This window comes from Leptonotus elevatus, chromosome 13, assembly GCF_054856555.1.
Source record: "Leptonotus elevatus isolate MCC_2025b chromosome 13, RoL_Lele_1.0, whole genome shotgun sequence".
NCBI classification, from domain to species: domain Eukaryota; kingdom Metazoa; phylum Chordata; class Actinopteri; order Syngnathiformes; family Syngnathidae; genus Leptonotus; species Leptonotus elevatus.
Genome location: NC_141251.1, coordinates 17,826,785 through 17,848,753, shown reverse-complemented (window position 1 = coordinate 17,848,753; position 21,969 = coordinate 17,826,785). Strand labels below are relative to the sequence as shown.

The following is a 21,969-nucleotide window of genomic DNA, read 5'->3' as shown; positions in this document are numbered from 1 at the left end:
TTCTCTAATTACATTAGTGATTCCCAGCCAGTATATCTATCTCGCTATCTATCCGTGCTTTACCTTTTTACACGACTCAATGAATTCTTCTATTGTAACCACTCCATCTTTATTTCGGTCCATTTTCTGAAAGAAGAAACAAGCAGCAGCAGCTAGAGATTGAATCATTACAAAAGTACTACTGTACAGTCACAATAATTCCCATTTGTTTGTTTGTTGACCTGGAAAAAATTCTCTACATGCTCTCTGGGGGCATCATCCTGCATAGTGGGATACGTGTACTTCCCCATCATGTCGTAGATGGACGTCATGATGTCCAGCATCTCCTGCAAAGAGAAAGTAACGTGAGCGATGGAGAATACATTAATAAAAATCCCAGAACTAAAACGGAAGGAATTATTCGACAGCTTACAAGGCATCGTGAGATTTTTCGAGACAGTCCTCCAATTAATAGGACCACGTGGGTTGTTTTGAAATGTGCCAAACTACGACCAAGTGTTACGTATTGTAGTTTAGCGACCCCTATCGGCCATGTAAATAGCGGAAAAATAGTCAACTGAACCATAACGAGAGTTACAGTTCTGGTCGGAAGACGTCTGACTGAGCTAACAGGCCTGTAATTGTTTTAGTGTTGACTACATGTTTTGTAACGTCAACCATACTACAACCCCTGAGCCTCTTCCTAACCTCAACCATGTGAAGACGTTACATGTACAACCTCACTGCAAGCCTATCCCCAACCATTAGTATCCCATATCATGATTCAGTACCGTACGTACCGTCTTGTTCGTCTTGTGACGTGGGGGACCTGTCGTGGAATATGCTCATTTTGGTTGTATTTTTGTGCATCGTAAAACGACCAATATGGTCGTAGTGTGTTGGAGGACTTGTTGGATTTTCCAACAGATAGCCTTAAATGTATATAGTTCATGTCACTTTTTTTGCAACTACTATAGGCTACCAAACTGTCCTTTCCTCTTTGCATTCTCCACCCTTCCATAGAGTAATTAATGGAAATGGAAAATATGAGTACATAAAAAGAAACGTTTATTAACAATGTAGCAAATAGTCATAAAAATATCCATCTTTAAAACAACATACTGTACAAATAAACGCTAACAATGTAGAATCACTTAATAGCATTTATCAACAGACTGTACCGCCGAATTTTAGATCTTTCTTTCCCCAATCTGTATTGACCTTTTGCACGTGACTTTACAGCCCTCATGGGAACGCCCCCTCGGGGACACTGGACGGCAAAAGAGCCACTTGCCTGTATTGTAACCATTGAATCTCATACAGCGTAAAGTCCTTTACCTAATTGATTATCTTATAAAATGGCCATATCTTGCTTTGCGGTCGGTTGTGCAGACAGACAAGGGAGTAAACCAAATGTTGCTTTTTATCACATACCTACTAATGAAGACAAAAGACGTCGATTGATAGCAGTAATCAATAGAACGGTCTGGCAGTCCACAAAGTATTCACGGATTTGCAGCAATAATTTTTTGCGAGGTTAGTAGATAAATGTTGTAATTTGTAAATAAATGTTCATACATTTTACTAGTAAACGTACACTCTAACAAAGATTGTAACAGAGGTGTCGAATTGTGTGTTTCAAATCACATTAAGGAGCCAGATAGTTAGCGTCCACTCCAACTGCACGAACACACAGCCTAGTTTTAAAATGTACCCTCTTCAAAACTATTAAGTGCATTTCACTGTTTAATAATGGGGGATTTCGTCTTTGTGCTTGGAGTTTTTCACTCTGGAGCCGGAGTCATATTCATGAAATTACTGCTTAGCTTGCCGCTACGATAGTCATTTCTTCCATGCTAATAAACACCGTAGCATAACATCATCACAGCATTTCAATATAGAACGGACTGTGTAATAATAAGTCAGTTAGCATGATAAACAAGTTTTACTTTTGAATTACGAGGTATATTGTTTCCGGTGTGAGCGTAGCATCTCGTCCCAGAAACCGCTAGCGACAAGCGTTTAAATCCCCTCCGGTGTAAGGAGGAGAGCCGGTTAGACACCAGCATTGACTACATAATGATATAGGATGTGCTCTGTAAATTCCGGCAAAGTCGGCGATTTGATTAACTTGGTAAAAACGGCAGGCAACAGAAGGTAAAAGGGGCTGTTTTCAAACTAGCGATCTCCAACTAAAGTGAATATCGCGCTCTATCAGTCTATGAGACAGGCGACCTTTGGCTGAAGTGATAGATTCCATGGCTCTATGGGCAATAATAATTTTTAATTTGTAAAATAACAGTCGCTAAGTCAAAGTCGCTCCGGGTCATGTACACTTCCATTCAAAAATAATTTCCTTCCGCCGTCCGTCATAGGGCAATCACGTGATCACGTGACGTCGGTGCAAATGGTCAATAGTTATGCTTTAATGCTCTGCTTTACTGGTGCTGCAAAAGGATAATATTTAAAATAAATCAAAATCCATAATGTATTTTTATACTCTAAATATAATAGAATATATCTTTCCAAATATTATATTTGTAACATTACAAACAAAATATTAAATGCATGAATAATCTGTTACCTGGTCTGCAATTTTATAATAGCGGGTCAATGTAGATCTATACAACATTAAAGGCCATAAAAGTAATAGATAATAATCCAATAAATGGTTACAGTAAATAAATGCATAATAAATTACTCTGCAAGCATGGCAAAATTCTAATATATTGGCAAACATGGATAAAATAATTTTTTTAATTGTCTTTTTAGACTTACATCAATAAATGTCACAATAAATCAATCAAACGCTGCAAAACAATAATAGGCCAATGTAGATCTGTAAAATATTTGTAGAAAAATTGTCTGTTGCAGTTTAAATACACAAATAAATTAATCAGGATAATGAGCACTACAAATAAAAAAATGGGCCAATATAGTTACATGAAATAATGTTTAATATATGTATTTTTAATAAATGAATATAAACTACATGATTAATCAGTCAGTCCACAAAAGGCTTTGCCAAATGGAAACTTTGTAGCAGACTGTTTTGAATAAGTATAAGGTTAACGACCTGAATGAGTGTGATTAAATAATTGGGGGAAAAAAAAGAATGAAACTGACGTCTTTGGTAATGCAGCCATCCTTGTTCAGGTCGTAGAGGTTAAAGGCCCAGTTTAAGCGGTCGTTAATGGTCCCTCTCAGGATGATAGACAGGCCAAATACAAAGTCCTGCCATGGGAAGACATATATTAGTATGAATCTTAAAATAGCAACAACAGGTTTATGTGCTCAAGGGTGTCCGACGGATAAAAAATAAAACGATCACCTCAAAGCTAACTGAACCGTTCTTGTCACTGTCGAAGGCTTCAAACAGGAAGTGCGCATACGTACTTGAATCTGTAAAGATGCAGCACAAACGTAAAGGAAGTGGAAAGACATCCGAAGACAGAAATTGTGATGATAGACATGCTAAATATTAGGGATGTTCGATACCACTTTTCTTGAGACCGATACAGATACTCAAATCTTCAGTACTCACCGATACAGAAACCAAGTGCCGATACCATCTATACTTTTATATACATAAAATTTCCAACAACAAAAAAATACTTTTTCTTTAAATGACCTATATATCCCAATTAGAGCAAAATTCCTTAAAATTGCTTGAAATTAATGGCAATTATATTTTTTAAATTTGCTCATAAGTCATTTTGCACACAATAAAATGAATTCAAAAAGATAAACAAAATAAAACAAATAATCCAGTGGCCAGGGGAAAAAGCCCCAATCAAAACATGTGGTTGTACAATTTATTTTTAAGGAACACCGTGAAGTGCAAAGAATTCAATTCAATACAATAGAATAGAATAGGGCTTCAAGTAATTTAGTAAGATCTACCATGTTAAGAAATCTTCAAGCTTTTAATGTGTGATGTTGAATTAAATCTTGTTTTGAAATCCATGCTTTTAATTTGGAAGGCTGCTCTGTATTTCCGTTTCCTGTTTCACATTCTCCGTTCGTCATTCATCTCATAGCAGTGCAGTCGTCAATGACGATATACTTTATAATATACAAAGATCTGTCTGCACTTCAGAGCTAATTGAATTGTTGAGTACAACTGGTCTTCAGTTGTACTCAACAATTCAATTAGCTTATGTGCTCTGTTACCGGAGCCCCTTGTAGCGGTCGATAAATGTAAACTAACCATTTCAGCCTTTAGTTCCTGACCAAAAACCGGCCACAAAAGTGGGGCCGATGCCAGTATTGATATCCATCGCGTGTACCAATATGTACCGAAATGTGTCCTGGTATCGGCCCGATACTGATACCTGGTATCGGTACTCGCCCATCCCTACTAAATATACAGTAATCCGCCATGAATAGCGGAGGATTACTGTACATCATTTGTGCCTCACCTCCCTGGGGAAAAAACTGCGAGTAGATGTTCTTAAAGTTCTCCTCATTCACCACACCGCTCGGACACTCCTGGCAAACAAAAATGTCAATGAAGCGGCGGGAAAAAAATAAAATAACGTGTCATATTCATTATCGTACATTTTTGAAGCCTCTGTAAAGAACTTGCAGCTCCTTTTTGGTGAACTTGGTCTGCTCCTGCAACTTGTCCATGCTTTCCGGCCGATGGCACACGGTGGAGAGCTCAAAGTCATCTTCTACGCTGTCTGCGTGAGACACACACACACACATTCGTGTTAGCATTAATATAACAAGCTATAAGGGTATGTCTCATGCCAAGCTGGAGTCTTAGCTCGGTGTGATGATAACCACGACGAACAAAGCAATTACAAAGTGTAATACAAGAAAAATAAAAAGCTGAAAACAAGTTTTAGAACGAGCTGAGAAAAAAGACATGACATGTTCAGACGCCATAACCAGCAGACATTTCACATTTTATTTTCACTCTAACTCCCAGCTCGGCCTCTAGAAGCTATTACCTTTATAACCCATTCAAATGTACAATAAAAACTCCTGTCAATGTGCAAAAACCTCCCTTCCTCTGAAAAATAAACGTACGTGCGCACACATGTAGGCATATGCAGAATTTCCTTAAATAGTGTCCCCTACTATATATGCTTTGCCCCAAGTACAACAGCAAACGTATCATATTAAATACAAGACATTTTGAGCCCTCTATTTCACAAGTATAATATTTTTTTCCCATTAAAACCCTGACGTATATAATCTGACAAATGCATTGCAAGCATAATCCATTAGAGGGCAGTATCACCCAGTTGATGGCTTTTCCAACGACCTTGCAAGATCGCAATTGAGAATGGAGAGACCTATACTTATGTAATAGTGAGAATATTCTTTCTGATTTTTGAAAATACTAAAATGTGTGATATGTCTGTTTATTATTTTATTTTTGACAGTTATAAATGTACACATTTAGTATAGTGACCGGATGTATCAAATATGACACAAATCAAAAGTCATATGTGGAAGTTGATCTTTGTTCAAATGGACCAATAAATACTCTATTTACAAATAAACAGAATTTCCCTTCATATATTTCATGGTTCAGGCTTTATAGGGTTAAATAGCTAAATACCCCTTGAACACTGTTGCTAAACAAAACATCAGGATCTCTAAGTGTGGAGGACTTGGGGAATATTGTAAACAACCCACCTGTGTAGTTTTGAAGATTATCTTGTGGCATATAGAGAGGTCATATTAAATGGAAATTACACTTCCAGTAGACTCGGATGTGTATGTCATCTCTCCACAATGTTGTGTGTGTGTCTATGTTTGCTTTCCATGAAGCTACGGGTTTATCTGCATTTCTAACCAATAGTCACTTTATTTTGCTTTAAACTCCAGTTAATATACTGGTTGTATTATGTGTGAAGGCCTCGCTCTTCTACAGTTGAGTCAATAAAAAGCCTAGTCATAATTGTGGAACTACAGTCATTTCTTAAAAAACAAATATGTGCATTTCATTGTAAATTATTTAGAAATTGAGAACTGAAGTAAACTTAAATATTAAAATACAAAATAAATGAGGCCTCATAATTAAATGTTTACTTGTATTCTTGCATGGAAAAAACTGAGGAGGAATTTGAAAAATAAAACAAAGATAAACAAAGGGTATAAAATAAAACTGAGTACATAAACAAAAGGCCAACATTTCACTAAATATCACACCCAAGTCTGTCATTTATCATGTACAAAAATCCATACTAATAGTAAATACACCATCACCGCAAACTTGTCAACAAAATGCTCAAGACTACTCTGATGCACATTTCTGACACATGCCAAAGGAAGTTGACTTTCTAATAAAAAAAAAAATCAAAATCCACTGCTCAATAAATCTTTCGTTTTGTACTTAATGTACATTACACACCTTAAGCACGTAAACTAGGTGATCTAAAAGAAAAAAAAGTTTTTTCCTTTTTCAAAATTAAATAAAGAGATACCATTTTAGATATATGTTGACATCTCAAGTACTTTCCTCAATGACACACAATTGTAACATGATCTGGAATTGGGGGGGTCTGTTTAACATACAAAAACGGTGCTATAACGGCAGAGATGAATGCTAAGCTATAGCAATAACTTTCAAAAAATGTGCCACTTCGCGGGCAGTGGCTATAAAAGTAAACATTTATCCTGGTGGGGGGCGTCAGGGTGGGGATGCATCGGTTGAGACGCCTCCTATTTTCCTATTTTTTTTTAGCGGCTAGCGCTGCTAAGGCCGGAAAACGCGCACAATAACCGACCGGGTACTTCTACACAATCGGACATTCGATCGGGCGATGGAGAGTTGGCATCGACCAATGCAGATTGATGATGATGATGATGGTGAATCCCGAGGTTGACGCCACAGTTGGACGCGGCCTTTATTCTCACGTCATAAAGCATCACCGGCTAGCTCTGCTAACGCCGGAGCTCCACATGCGGACATTTTGTCGGACAATGAAGAGTACCCCGAGTCCAATGCATATTCATCGGAGGAGCGGGTACAGTCTGATCACGGAGAAGACACTGGTTCTGGACTACGATGCCACAATGAATGGAGTGGATAAAATGGATCAGAACACCTTTTACCACCCGGTATAGCAACTGAAGGACATGAGGAAGCCAGACGTAACACCACCGTAACGTAACCGTAGCATGATCCTGATATTAGACTTGATGGCAACACACACTGCAGTATATACTTGCTATTCCCCGGAAAAAACGGCCTGCAAGAAAGTGGAACTTTTACACGCGAAGAGGCAATCTGTTGTGCAAATGCTGTTGCGTCTCCTTGCACGCAGGGGAGAAAAAACAAAAAGAAAAACTGTCGTTGAAACATCCACATATTTGTAAATAGCACCACAGTCGCACACATTTGTAAATAGTTTGCCAAATTGTTGTCAAATTGTTACACTGTTGAATGTAAATAAACGTATTTTGCTATCAAAAAACACTTTTTCATTCTTGGTGGTAGTGTTTTATAGAAGTAAAGCACTATTTAGGTGTTTGTGGCATCATTCATGGACAAAAAGAAGTGTAAAATTCACTAGAATGCATGAAATAATATCGTTTCACTAAAAGCTTGATTTCTCCGTATTTGAGTCCAAAACAAGCAAAATCGGATGAAACTAAGCATTTTCTATTGTTGATTACTAAAGAACGGAATAAGGTAGAAACAAACTTTTGATGAAAGTCCAGTCTTTCATTTGGTAGTACGTGTGTTTCCATAGTCCAAACAGAACATTTTCTGTGGACCTTGAAAGATCAGTCAAAATGCTTAAATCGGCTGGCACTGACGGCATCCCTTTTCTGAAAACGTCTGGCAGTCAAAGAGTTAAGTTATGTTAACACATTTAAATTTACATTTCATTGAAATGGCTTATAACCTTGAGTTGCAATGCCACTAACTCACAAAATTAAGTTGACATTCGATTACTCATTATCTTAAGTGGAAGTAAATTGTAAAAACAAGTTATGATAACTAATTGAGGGTATACATTTTTACAGTTTGGATATCATTTCCCTCTGTTACATCTCACCTGCTCCCAATTTTAATGCACCACACACACTTGTATACACACTGAGTGGGGTCACATCCACGGTGTAAGGGTAGAGTTTGCCAGTCGGCGAGCTGGCGAACTCATTAACAGGGTTAGTTCTCACTAGGCACGCTGGCGTGATGACTGGGAGCTTTCCCTGCTGGGCCTGGGGTTTGGGGGGACGCCCGTCTCCCAGCGCTCCCTTCTCTTCTTCCCTCCCCAGTGTCCGCCCTACCACGCGGCTGGAGGAGGGGTGGGCGCGGGTGCCCTCACTACGCCACTGTCTGGCCCCTCCCTGGCGCCGATTCCTGGGTACGGGGGGTCCCCGGGATTTGGGGGATGGGTTGTGGTGGGTGGGGTTGTGCCCTGGCGCTGCCACGACCTGGGGGGGGGGCAATGGGGGGCTGTGCTTGCACTGTCTGGCCGAGGTCGACGGCTCCCCTCTTTGGTGGGGGATCTCATGCATGCCAGATCAACTACACTAGCATCTACAGAAATTCAAACAGAATTTTCTTCTCCCTCTGGTTACTAAATCAGTGTAGGCGGGTGCTTGTGGATCTCACTCTGCTTGATCTATCCTTCCTTCCTTTCTTTCTTCAGTCTTTCCGCACTTCTTTTGAGGTCTCCCTAACTTGTTGGAATTTAGATTTCTAGTTTCTGGGGTTGGTGAAAGGTTCTGGTTTGTAACTCTGTGGGTAGTGGGTGGTGTTTGATCGGTGCTGGATTTCACTTTGTTTAATCTTTTCTTTGATCCTTCCTCTGGTCTCCTGACAACTTACCGACTGGTGGGACTCTGATTCGGTTAAGGTGAAGGGTATAGGATTTTTAACAGGTTTCAGGTGATTTAATGAGCAAACTCACACACAAGCACATTTGCACGCACGCACACACACACACACACACACACACACACACACACAAAAGAGAGAGAGAGCAATTATGATGACGTTGAATCAGTAAAATTACCGAATGAACAATACTGAGCTCTCTCTCAAAAAATAAAAAATAAAAATTAATCAAATCCCGCATTCTCTCATTTTCAAACATATAGTACAAAACTTAATGTTAATGAACACATAATGCCTATAATAAAAAGCATGACATTTCAGTGACAAACAGAATTTACCACCAAAACCAATCTGTATTCCCTGCACAACATATCAGGCAGCCGCATATCCAATTTGATGCCCAAGAGGTTTATTTGGGCCATTGTAGCCCAAATGTGTGAGCGGCAGTGTGGTGTTAATCCCCGAGAGAGGCAGGACACAAGAGATAAAGTAAAGACGTTTATAGAGTGAAGGAGGACTTGCTTTGACTGATTGAGGGGGCGGCCGAGGGCGTGCAGCACGGCAGCAGCTTGAGGAATCGCTGCTTTATACTTTTTTTGCTTTGGCTGTTGGAAGGATTGCCTGTAATCACCAACCATAGCACAAAGGTTAGAAACACTGGTTATACACAGTACATGCCAAAAAAAAAGAACAAAAAAAACCACGCACATGCATCATCATGCCAGAGATGCGTGAAAACACACTAACATGCTCTATGATTGCCTGCTGACCCGGCTCAGTAATGAGATCCACGTAAAACCTTAGAAATCAATCCCACACTGGTTAATATGAATATAATTTCGCTTTCTCGTGCCACCTCAGTGGTCTAAAATATTGACCCCTGGTCAAGATCATTTAGACCAGTGGTTGTTGGAGGCACGGAGCCCCACCAGTTTCCGAAGCGCATTCACCGTACATGCAAATTCATTGCACATATACGTTTAACCACAATCAATCTTTCTTTCTTTTTAAATCATATAATGTACCATCGCAACAGTCACAAGTCGACTACTTTTTCCCCCCTTTTTTCTGAGAGCTCAGTATTGTTCATTCGATAATCTTACCGATTCAACATGTCATCATTGCTCTCTCTCTTTTTTCCCTTGTTTTCTTTTTTTTGTATGTGTGTGAGTATGTGCGTGTGTGTGTGCATATCTGCATGCGTGTGAGTGTGTGCTCATTAATTCACCTAAAACCTATTAAAAATCCCATATTGTTCACCTAAACCGAATACTTCAGAATCCCGTTAGAGTTGTGCAGTTGTCAGGAGACCCGAGGAAGGATCAAAGAAAAGAAAGAAAAGTGAAATCCAGCACCAACCAGACATCACCTACGACCCACCGGGTTACCAACCAGAATCTTTCACCAACCCCGGAAACATCTAAATTCCAACCAATTAGGGAGACCACAAGAGACCAAAGAAAAGACTGAGGAAAGGAAGGAAGGATAGATGAAGCAGAGTGAGATCCACAGACATCAGCCTCCACCGATTCAACGACCAGAGGAAGAAGCAGATTGTGTTTGAATTTCGGTAGATGCTGGTGTGGTGGATTTGGCATGCATGAAAGCCCCCCTCCATGAGGGGAGCCATCGACCCCAACCAGGACAGAGCAAGCACAACCCCCCAGGGCCCCCCAGGCCGCGGCAGCGCCAAAGCACAACCCCCGGGCCATGCAGGGGCCACCGGCCAGAGAGCAAACCCAAGAGCCCGGAGCGGTCCCCACCCCAACACGGCCCGTGCCCCAAGCCGAACGCAGCGGAACGGGGCACGGCAAGCCCATCAGGCACCCCACCGGCCCACAGCCCCTGCTCCCTCCACACACACCCCCCCACTTCCCACCCACACCCGCCACCCACCAAAACCCATCCCCCGCCGCCCCCAAACCCCCAGACACTCCCCAGCCCAGCACCCCCCACCCTGCCACACGTACCCCCACCCCCAGGCTTCACCCCCGCCAGAAGTGTGTATCAAACTCACATTAATCAGTACCCGAGAAGTAGCTCTCAGTTTCAAAAAGGTTGGTGACCCCTGCTCTAAATGATCTCGGCCAGGGGTGTCTCATCAGAGCTATGATTACGCTCAGAGGGACGGTTATAACTGTGAAACCGTAGGAGTGTCTAATCGCCTCATCATATTTCATAATTGCCTCTACATTTGATTAAATAGATTTTTTTTCACCAATGAATTGATGGGTAACTTGTTTTGAAATTACAAGTCAGGGAAAAATAGGAGCAAGCATGGACATTAGTACATAATTGCAAGAAATTTCAGCGCATGACTAGGGATGCACCAAACTGCTTTTGAGTAAAAATATCACCAATTTGTTTTCACTGATACTCGTGCCAAAAGTTACATTGATAACTATATAGTAAATAATAGTGATAATGCCCCTTTGTCATGTAATTGGGATGGAAACATTGTTGTATTCATTGCACAAAAGCACAAAAAGCTAACTTTTCTTGATCACGGCACATTTATCTCTAATAGGACACCTTTTAGAGTAATCCCTTGTAATTCGTGACCAGTGGCGTCTCTGGCATGAAAAGTTGAGTCAGGCACAAAAGGGGGCACTTTACATCCACAAGCAGCAAAGCCTACACAATAAATTCTAATTTAATTCAAAAACACAATCCGGTGGAAAAGCGCTATATAAATGAAGTAGCCTACCATTTATTCATAACCTTAGAAATTAAGGCTATGAATAAAACCTTCGAATGGTTCAAAATAGGGCTGGGCAATTAATCGAAATCCAATTACAATTACACTCAATTACAATTACTCCACAATTGGCACAATCGTAAACAAAAATAAAAGATTATTAATACTCATTTGGAGTTGTTTAAATATATATGTTTGCACCTTTATTTTTATTTTAAAATGACAAATTTAATAAATCTTGTTTGCTCCAAAAGGAACTTGCATAATTATAGTGTTTCAAATAATTTTATTTGTCTTAATATTTTTAAATGTTTAAAAAAAAATGTTTTGTACCAAAAAATAATCGTTTTAATAATCGTGATTTCAATTATTACCAAAATAATCAGGATTATTATTTTTTTCCATAATTGAGCAGCCCTAGTTCAAAATAAAAATGCTACTCACAAGTGCTGTTCGCTCAGCTCAGTTTCTAGCTTAACTTTATTTCCAATTGGCCAGATTTTATTTGCTGCTTCAAATTCAGAACATGGAGACGTTTTGCTGAAATTACTGAAGTGTGCTGTCCACATTCCAAAAGCAGTGCTGCTATAAGGTGGTTACAAAATCTCACCTCCACTTGAGCCACAAGCTTCCTTCATAACTGCTGCATTGTTTTTCCCCCTGCCACTGCCTCTCTGTATTGAGCGATGACGTCATCAACAAATCTACTTTATTCATACTTTTGGTTTGCTATTACGTATACTGTAGTCTTTTTGCTCCCGATGAAAACCAATCTAGCTTCCTGCTGTATTTACTCAGTCTCCAGAATGCAACACAATAGAAAACCTGTGGGGTTCGGTCTCTTGAGGTCTCCCTGATTTTTTATTTTTTTTTGGATTTGTTGGAATTTAGATGTTTCTTGGGTTGGGGAAGAATTCTGGTGGGTGGCCCGGTGGGTGGTGTCTGGTCGGTGCTGGATTTCACCTTCCTTGGTTTTCTTTGGTCCCCTCGGGTCTCCTGACGGCGGTGTTCGGTTCAGGTGAACGGTATGGGATTTTTTCTAATAGGTTTTTGGTGAGCCAACAAATACACGCACGCACGCACGCACACACGCACGCACGCACATACACATACTCACCCACATACAAAAAAATAATTATATATATATATATATAAAAAAAAATAAAAATAAAAATAAAATAAAAATAAAGAGCAATGATGATGACATTTCCGAATGAACAATACTGAGCTCTTTAAGAAAATAAATAAATAAATAAATAAAATAAAATAAAAAATAAATAAAAAACCTGTGGGGGGAGCTACAGAAACCTGGGGTCCATTTCACAAAGCATGTTCAACAAACACAGAGACTAACCCTGAACAGGGAGTTGACATACTCTGAGACAGGAAACTGCGTTTTCGGTTCCAAGCCAGCTGATTTGAGGTAGTTATATCAACGCAGAGTAGTTTCACCTGGCGTTGCCATTACACTAAAAAGTACACATCGATGAAGCCCCGATTTGTCGAGTCACCATGGCAACAGGGAAGCGCAGAGCCCTCTGCTTGCGTTTTTTTTTTTTACCCCTCTCAACTAAAAATCTTAATGCGATCATATGGCGAATTTGAACATGTCTTTAGAAAAAAAGTGCAACACCGCAGCGGCTCCCCATAGAGGAAGGCGGCGTGGGAGAATGTTGTTGCTCGAGTGTCGGGTCAATGCGTAAATTTAAATATAGTCCATTGCGATCGCAATAATATTACAGGGGAAACCTGTTGAATTGTAGTTTATTAATTAATTTGTTTGCGGGGGACTTAAGATGAAATATAAAAACATTATTCAAATGGTTATAAGAAGAAAAAAACGGAGTGCAACACACAATATATGCTGCGATACGGCTGGTAATGTTGCAAATGTCAGGACGGATTAAGTTGTGTATGTGGATGATGGTCTGATAACAATCTTGCGACAAATATTTAATTCCCTGCACAATAAAGCAGCGCCTTCATCAATAGGGTCATTGTCAAAAAGGACATGCCATGTTCGTGACAAAAGTGGATTTAACGCTATAGACTATAGGCGTATTCAAAAACTCGCTGCAGCGGACTTTATGTTTATGAATGAGGAAATGAAATGTCGTGTGTGGCAGAAAGGAGGTAGAGAAAACCTCGAGGGTCATTGTGAAAAACCTGCCACCGACAAGGTTTGATTCGTGGACAATGTTGCTATGTTAACTGACCGAGAGCTTAAATGACCTATTTTTATGAAACAGGCTAGTTACCTCTTTTTCTCTGGTTTCAATTACCTCCCTTTCTGAAACGGAAAATGCAGAGTTTCCCACATTTCAGGGTTTCTTGACCCAGAGTTCTACTAAACCTGCTTTGTGAAATAGACCCTTGAAGGATTTAGAGGGTTTCTGTAAAGAAATCCCTCCTGAGCTGTGTGCCAACCTGGCCAACTACAAGATTTGTCTCATTGCTGTCAACCGTTACTCCACCAATTACTCACTTGTATTTTGCTTGGAGATCAAACACTTCACTCAAAATGCACAAGATTTTCTAACTTTTTTTTTTTGTTGTTTATGTTTGTTTTAGCAATGAAAAGTCCAAAGTTTGTAATTGTAAATTTAATATATATTAGAGTATAAAGTTAACCATTTCAATACTGGGAACTTTCTTTTAAAATTTAGGAAAATAAATTGATAATCTGCATGATTACTACCTGCAATCGTCCAGAAAGATTCTTGTGCTAATTAAAGTGAATTTCTATACCCTCGCGCTGTTCATTCCTCAGTGCCAAATGCACACAGCACGCTACAAACCGCAGGGCTACTGAGACCACACCCCTTTTCATGCATTATGCAATCCTCATTCCTGCTCACTTTTCCAGGAGTACTGAGAACATACTGCTGGGCAACACCCAGTCAATGATGTTTTTATGATATTGCCAGGGTACATGCATTTGAGCTATAATAAATCAACCAAGATAACAGCAGTGACAACAAAAGTGAAGTCAGATTTGATTGAGGAAACAAGGAGGAACTGATGAGGTCCAGTGGGGATCCATTAAGACATCAAAGAACTGAGGGGGTGGACGAGTTTTTAACAAGACTATTGAAGCTACATAACAGCCAAAACAACCAGTATGTTTAAATTCATACTGGACCAAGGCAAGTTTTTGCCTCAGGTTAAATGGATAAAAATAAATGTTTTTTTTTTTTTTAAATCATTGTGATTTAAATAGATTTCTGTCTGTTTTCAGCTAATTACTTTTTGGACATAATGGTACTAAATTCTCGTGAGACCATGCTCCATCTGTTCAGCAAAAAAAAAAAAAACCCTCACTGAGCCATCTTGATTCAAAATAATGCATTCCACTGAGCACGATGGGTGCCTAAATTACACCAAGCAGCACTGCTCTGCATTCATTAGAGTTTTCCATATCATTATATTTCACATGTCATTGAGTCGGATTACATGAATCATTACATCTTTTTATTAGCACACAACTCGAGTAGAGAAACAGTGTGAAAAATGTCACTGTGTCTCTAGGCACACTTGTTAGGACAATCAAATATAATAAAAGTGTGACAAATTTGCCCAGAAACAACCCTTCTCCTCGTCTCTGGATTTCCCACCTACGGCTATCATGGAATAAGCTGTACCTTGTCATATGCTATGGCACAAATCAGTGTTTCTAGGAAAGAGAGGCCTCTCTCGGGGATTAACCTCATTTTAATAAATATATGCATAGAAACACATGATCCCTTTAGACGTATGTGTCTAATCAAAGAAAGCATGCTGCTGCTGTCATTTCTCTTGTACAACTGCTTTAAGACGTTTAGCCCAGTGAGCCTCAAATAAAATAACGAACATATACCATTCATGTATTTTTTCGGGTAAATCACCGTACAGGGATTAGTTTTCAGGCTCTATTAGTGATTTTCACTCAATTCTAGCTTTTTTTACTAGATCGGAAATTACTAGTGGTATAGTTTAAGCAACAAAACACATGGACTTGACATTACTGTTGCTTTCCTCCTGTGATTAGTTCCGATTGTAGAATTAATACAGTGGAAGGGAAGAGTGAAATCTAAGTATAACTGACGGGCTAATGATGGCCATTATAAATGCATTGGGGTAAAAAAAATTAATACACAAAAAAATAATGAAAAATACAGAGATCAACCTCCAATAAGCATTTGAATGAGAATGTTAGCTCAGGTTAGTCCATCTGGAATGAGTCTCTGGGTGTCAGTTGCAGCTCATGTATAAAAGTGTTCATTATGCATTTAGTTTGTTACTATTTGCTCAATAAAGCGATTGAAAGTGCTCCAGCGGCTTTTCGCTGACCACCCGAGGAGCATTTGCAATCTCCTACGTACTAGCTAGTGATAGCATGCTATAATAAATATTCTAACAATGTTACTTGTGTTGGCAATCATAGACGTGCTGTTGTGTTTTCTTCAGGGATCCATTTCACAAAGCATGTTGAACAAACACTGAGACTAACCCTGAACAGCGAGTTGGCATACATTGAGAGACGAAACTCTGCGTTTTCAATTCCTGGACAGCTGATTTGAGGTAGTTTTATCAACGCAGAGTAGTTCCACCTGGCGTTACTACTACACTAAAAAGACCAGATCAATGGAGCCCCGATTCACCATGACAACCAAGGTTTTCTACCCCTCTCAACTGGAAATCTTAATGCGATTATATGGCGAATTTGAACACGTCTCCAGAAAAAAAAGTGCAACAATGCAGCGGCTCACCATAGAGGAAGGCGGCGTGGGAGAACGTTGCTGCTTGGGTGTTGGGTCAATGCGTAAATTTCAATGTAGTCCTTTGCCATCACAATCATATTACAGGCGAAACCTGTTGAAATGTATCGTATTAATTCATTCCATTTCAGTGCAATCCTGCGGGGGAGAAGCGCACTTGACTTAAGATGAAATATAAAAACATTATTCAAATAGTTATAAGAAAAAAGCGGAGCGCAACACTCAATATATGTTGTGATGTTAGCGCATGACTACGGCGCCGGTGATGTTGCAAATGTAAGGACGGATTAAGTTGTGTATGTAGATGATGGACTGTGATGTGAAACGGTACCGTTCAAGAAAATAACTGTCCGGAAATGCCAGCATATCTATGCGCGGCCTGATAACAATCTCACTACGAATATTTAATTCTCCGCGCAATATTGCGGCGCCTTCATCAATAGGGTCATTGTCAAAAGGACATGCCATGTTCGTGACAAAAGTGGACTTTACGCTATAGACTATCGGTGTATTTAAAAATCTTCCGCAGCGTACTTTATGTTTATGAATGAGGAAATGAAATGTCGTGTGTGGCAGAAAGGAGGCGGAGACAGAGAAAACCTTGAGGTTCATTGTGAAAAACCTGCCACCGACTAGGTTTGATTCATGGACAATGTTGCTATGTTAACTGACCGAGAGCTTAAACGACCTATTTTTATGAAACAGGCTAGTTACCTCTTTCCTCTGGTTTCAGTTGCCTCCCTTTCTGAAACGGAAGACGCAGAGTTTCACACATTCAAGGGTTTCTTGAACCAGGGTTCTAACTAAACCTGCTTTGTGAAATATACCCCAGGTGGTGGTTAGGCTGGCTAACACTGACGTTAGCTAACAGCGTGGGCTACAGAGTTGATTACTACTGAGCCGAGTTGTAGGTAAACTTTAAACAGTAAAAAAAAATAGTCTTGCTAACACAACACACTGGAGCATTTAGAAAATGAATGAGAGCGTACTCTCAGTGTAGTGCAGACTTTGAGCGTATTTCCGAACGTCCCCTAACCAGGTACACACTGACAGGCCATCACAACTTCACTCTACTTTAGGAAATAACAAAATCATCAGCTCTAATTATAGCTCCTTGGCAAACACATTTCTTCTATATTCATTTTGAAGGAGCCTCTCAATTTATAAACCACAGAGATCTGAGGAGTTTCTCAAGGCAAAGAGAATGAGGCGAGCGTGTTGATACAGCACACTGCTGAAGATTAAGACCGGATGAGCGGGACCAAACATTGACTGTATCGCTTCCAGCCTCAAACTTTTTATGATAAAAGTAGCACAGCAAAGTCAAGTACTGCTATTCTAATTGAAAAAGGTGGCTATATCTATCCAACCATTTGGTATTTCGCTTATATGTTCATGGCCATGGGTGAGCTGGAGTTGATCTCAGCTGGATGAACACAATGCTGACCACACTATAGACTGATTGCAAGTAAATCACACGCCACATATGGAGACAACCATTCATACACACATTCACACCACTGAGTGGGAACTGACTGCCCGCACAGTCAACAGGCAAGTGAATCACTACGACACCATACGGTAAGTGAGAAACACAAGTCTTCACTTTCATCTGAAAAAATCTGTGACTTGGCTGTTTTGGTTGAATTCATTTGAATGGAAAGCTACAACGGTTACCGTTGTTACGGATCAATTGGTTCTTGACTCCAGCTGTGGCTATTGGGGCAGCTACGGTCCATTAATCTTTCACTTTATCTGCAGATCTGTCACCTTTTTAAACCATAACACCAGATGGTTAAACGGAAGCTTTCTACAGATGTCGCGGTGGGTGTCGCACTTAATAATATTGTATTCATAATGAGGCTAACTATTAGCCGTCGAAACAAAACAAGCTTGCTAGCTAGTCAAAATTATAGCAATAATATATATTTGTTGGACAAAATATATACATTTTCAAATCATACCACATGATTTCCAATTATGACCACTACATACCAGTTGCTAAAAGGGTAACTATTTTACATAGTTGTGAGACAGTATAAACCTGATCCCATCTTATGTACAGTAGGCTACAGGCCAAAAGTTTGGATACACTTTCTCATTCAATACATTGCTTTATTTTCATGACTATGTAGATTGTAGATTCTCACCGAAGGCATCACAACTATGACGACAACTGATAAACACGTGGAGTTATGAACTTAACAAAACAAAAAAAAGTAAAAAAATAATAAAATAAATATATAAATAAATAGCCACCCTTTTTGCTGATTTCTTTTTTGCACTTTCTTGGCATTCTTTTGATGAGCTTCAAAAAGAAGGGCTTTCCAACAGTCTTTAAGGAGTTCCCAGAGGTAAGAATGCCAAGAGTATGCAAAAAAGTAAGCAAAGCAAAGGATGGCAATTTTGAAAAATCCATAATATAAAACAAGGTTTCAGTTATTTCAGTTTTTTTTTTTAAGCACATAACTTGACATCAGTTCATCATAGTTTTAATGGCTTCAGTGAGAATCTACAATGTAAATAGCCATGAGAATAAAGCAAATGCATTGAATAAGAAAGTATGATTTGGCCTATACTGTATTTCAAAATAAAAGTCACAAATTGGTTATTTATTTTTGGTCGCACAACATGATAATTCATAAAATGTGTATCATCGGTTATACGTATCCGTCAATGTCCCCTATATGTCCCATGCAACTGATTGGCGACTGGTCAAGTGTGTACCCTGCCTCGCGCCCAAAGTTGGTGAAATTGGCTCCAGCTCACCCACGACCATAATAAGGACAAGCGCTACGGAATGGATTGATGGATAGAGGGATGATTTTCAGCAGTCTCCTCGTTGATTTAGTGACATGTCCTTTCCGATCTTTTACGACTTCTATCCTTCCAAACTCTTAACTTACTTTTTAGAGTACACTTCAACTATTTAAGCACGTACATAAATGAATCTAGAAGTGCCTGCCATTCAACTTTTATTTCCCCTTTATTCTTTATCACTTCAGAGAATTCTATGCTTCCAACCTAGTAGGCAAAGGCCTTTTTCTGTTCCCCTGTGCACAAAGCAAGGTTTATAAAGGTGTGCATAGAGATCTTTCTTGTGGAAGAACCCACAATCAAGATCAAACTGTCTTTTGTATGAACTAGAACAGAGATTGCTAGCCACGTAGTCACTCAGGTACAATAAAAAATGTCACACACAAACACACTGCAAATCAAAAGTCAAAAATCTTCCCAGGAGAGTGGAAGCTATTACAGCCACATGGGAAAAGAGAGGTCCAAATTTCAATTGTAAAATTGCAATGATGTAACGACCACGTGTCACAGTACTTCTTTCGTCACTCGTGATGATGGCATACGCGCTCAAAAATGGTAAATCAAACTGCAAAGTGGCCCGCTTGCTTGCTACAGCAGTGACGCAGCGATAAGAACTGATATGGTGAGAAGTTTTGTGCCAACACCAACAGAATCTAATGATGATCTAACAACAGATGCAATATGTTCAAGATATACTTTATTTACTATTTAATTGGTTGAGTTGACCAACATGTTTATTATTGTGCTTTGCAGTGGTTTTGAGCCTCCCATATGTAAAACAGCACCCAAATGAAGTGCCCTAGAGCTATGAAATGTGCATTTCTACTTGTTCCCTGTCAAACCTTGTTACAAGCATTATTTGTCATTGTTACAGCTCAGGGTGTGTACCCCTCCCTTACTTGCTTAGCTTACCATTCATCTTACCTGCCGTGGTAAGGTCGATAAGCCCCAAAAAGTGCATCAGTTTGAGAGAGCTGCACACCACCAGGAGGATGCCCACTGTCTGCAGCCCCTCCACCTCCCACTTGTCTCGGAAGAACAGATGCATCGTCCTCCTTCCCCCTCTCTCTTTTCTGATTCTGACAGGCAAAAATCTTGCACGTCGGCCACCCTCCCTCTTGTTTTCAACTCCTCGCTTCAGTCTCCCTCCATATGCCGGTATTCCGCCATCCCGAGAACGCGTAGCATCCGTTTGCTGGTTCTTCTTCACAGAGGCTGGATTGTTATTCCCCGCGTTCCCTCATCGGGAATGGTAAGCGTGAAGGAGCAGGGGCTGTCTACTTGCCGTTCCGCCCCCGGCGCCGCCACTTCAGAGCCTGTCAAAGGTTGTTTAAGTTCCAGGTGAAGTTCGGACAATTCATTGTGCGCTTGTGTTTGTGACCTGGCAGGATGGCGCTGGCAGTTATTTGTTCTTCCCAGATGCTGACTCTCAAACTGCCTCCACTCTTTTGTCTGTCTTCCTCCCCGCTTTTTCGCAGGCTTTCCTCCCGCTGCGTCCCTCCCCACGCTTAATTGGGCCACTGATGGCATTGAGTGAGGGAAAAGATGGAGGTGGGGGGATGCTTTGAGGAGGGGTACTACACACACTAGTTTGGGAGGAGGAAGAGAGTAATGAATTGAGACGAGACGGGGAGGGCAAGAGCTCGAGGAGAAAATAACAGCAACAGAGAGGACAAGGGGCCAAATCGGAAAAACAAATGATGAATCTAAGGGAGTGCGGGGAGGTAGGAAGGACAAAATTAGGAGAAGCAATAGAGAGACTTTCGTCGGCAAAGTCAGCTACGGCGGTCAAAGTCACAGATGTGGCCTTCGATTCTCCCCGGGCGTAACATCAACACACATGCACAAGCAAATACACAGCCTGGAGGTGCAATCTGGCTAAGCCCGTGTGTTGTATTTGGAATTCTGTTCAGTGGGGATGCAACTGTGGCATCTGTCACACTGACATATCTCATCACAGTACTTTAAAATTTCATTTAAAAACTGCCATTTGTGCAACATGCGCTATGGACTTGATAATTTTATGTTTTAAATTATGATTAATCAAAAGCACAGTTGCTGATCTTTGTCTATATATTTTTTTATATTTTTTTTTTTACAAACTATTATTAAAATATTTTTGGATGATTAAACATTAGAACGGGTCACATTGACCCATGAACATTGTTAAGAAACAAACACAAACAGTAGGGCTACCATTCAATCGACTAGCAGTTTTTATTTCATTTTTAAAGAGCGGGAAGATGTTTCGAACTCTTGTTTCCATGCTGGCGCTGTATTAGCAGAATAATGTTTCCCATAGTGGAAGTTTGTAGCAACCTGGACATGTCCAATTTTTTAAATCCTGTCATCTGGGGACAAAAAAGAAAAAAAAAAAAAAGGAACTGTCCGGTTTTCATTGCGCAACAAATGGGAGGTGGATTTCACCGTGTTACCGTGAAGGACCCAGATCATAAGCTCACTGGTAGCACTTTGTACTGTTCTGCCAGAGGGTGCCGGTTTGATCTTGGCTCACCAAATAAAAAAAAAGGGAGGGGGGGGGGTCGCTCGTGGGAGCAAAAAACATTGGGTTTGCAACATTATTTTTTATTCAATTTTATTCCAGACTCAGGGTCCACTCTTAAAAACAAACAAAACAAGCAAAGAAACTAAACAAAAAAAACATACAAAGATTAAAAAATATATACAGTTACACATTAAGAAGACAGGCATACCAGTATTTCCATATGTTTGACTCGTATCGAATTGCACTACATCCAATATTTGTGAGTGACACCCAAATTTAATTTTGAGACTTTTCCAGTCTACTAATAAAACTATACATTAAAGTTCTTAGTACAGCTTGCAAAGTGTTCACTCGCACAGAAACAAACATTTCAGTTGCACTAGTCTATCGTGGCTTTTTT

At 40.0% G+C, this 21,969-nt stretch overlaps 1 protein-coding gene across 6 annotated transcripts in view; it reads right to left on the bottom strand.

Moving 5' to 3' along the window:
• LOC147164079 (A-type potassium channel modulatory protein KCNIP2) overlaps positions 1 to 21,969 on the bottom strand; it is a 123,211-nt gene that overhangs the window by 2,442 nt on the left and 98,800 nt on the right. For 3 of the 6 annotated variants that reach the window (XM_086092343.1, XM_086092344.1, XM_086092342.1), the window contains exons 2-7: positions 4,540 to 4,664; positions 4,401 to 4,470; positions 3,311 to 3,381; positions 3,106 to 3,213; positions 222 to 326; positions 64 to 126 (exon numbers count right to left, since the gene is read on the bottom strand). In XM_086092343.1, coding sequence (XP_085948469.1) covers positions 64 to 126; positions 222 to 326; positions 3,106 to 3,213; positions 3,311 to 3,381; positions 4,401 to 4,470; positions 4,540 to 4,664 — 542 coding nt within the window. Of the gene's footprint in view, positions 1 to 63; positions 127 to 221; positions 327 to 3,105; positions 3,214 to 3,310; positions 3,382 to 4,400; positions 4,471 to 4,539; positions 4,665 to 9,309; positions 9,413 to 19,975; positions 20,737 to 21,969 lie in introns of those variants that run through there. The other 3 variants (XM_086092338.1, XM_086092341.1, XM_086092340.1) reach the window with 3 other exon arrangements.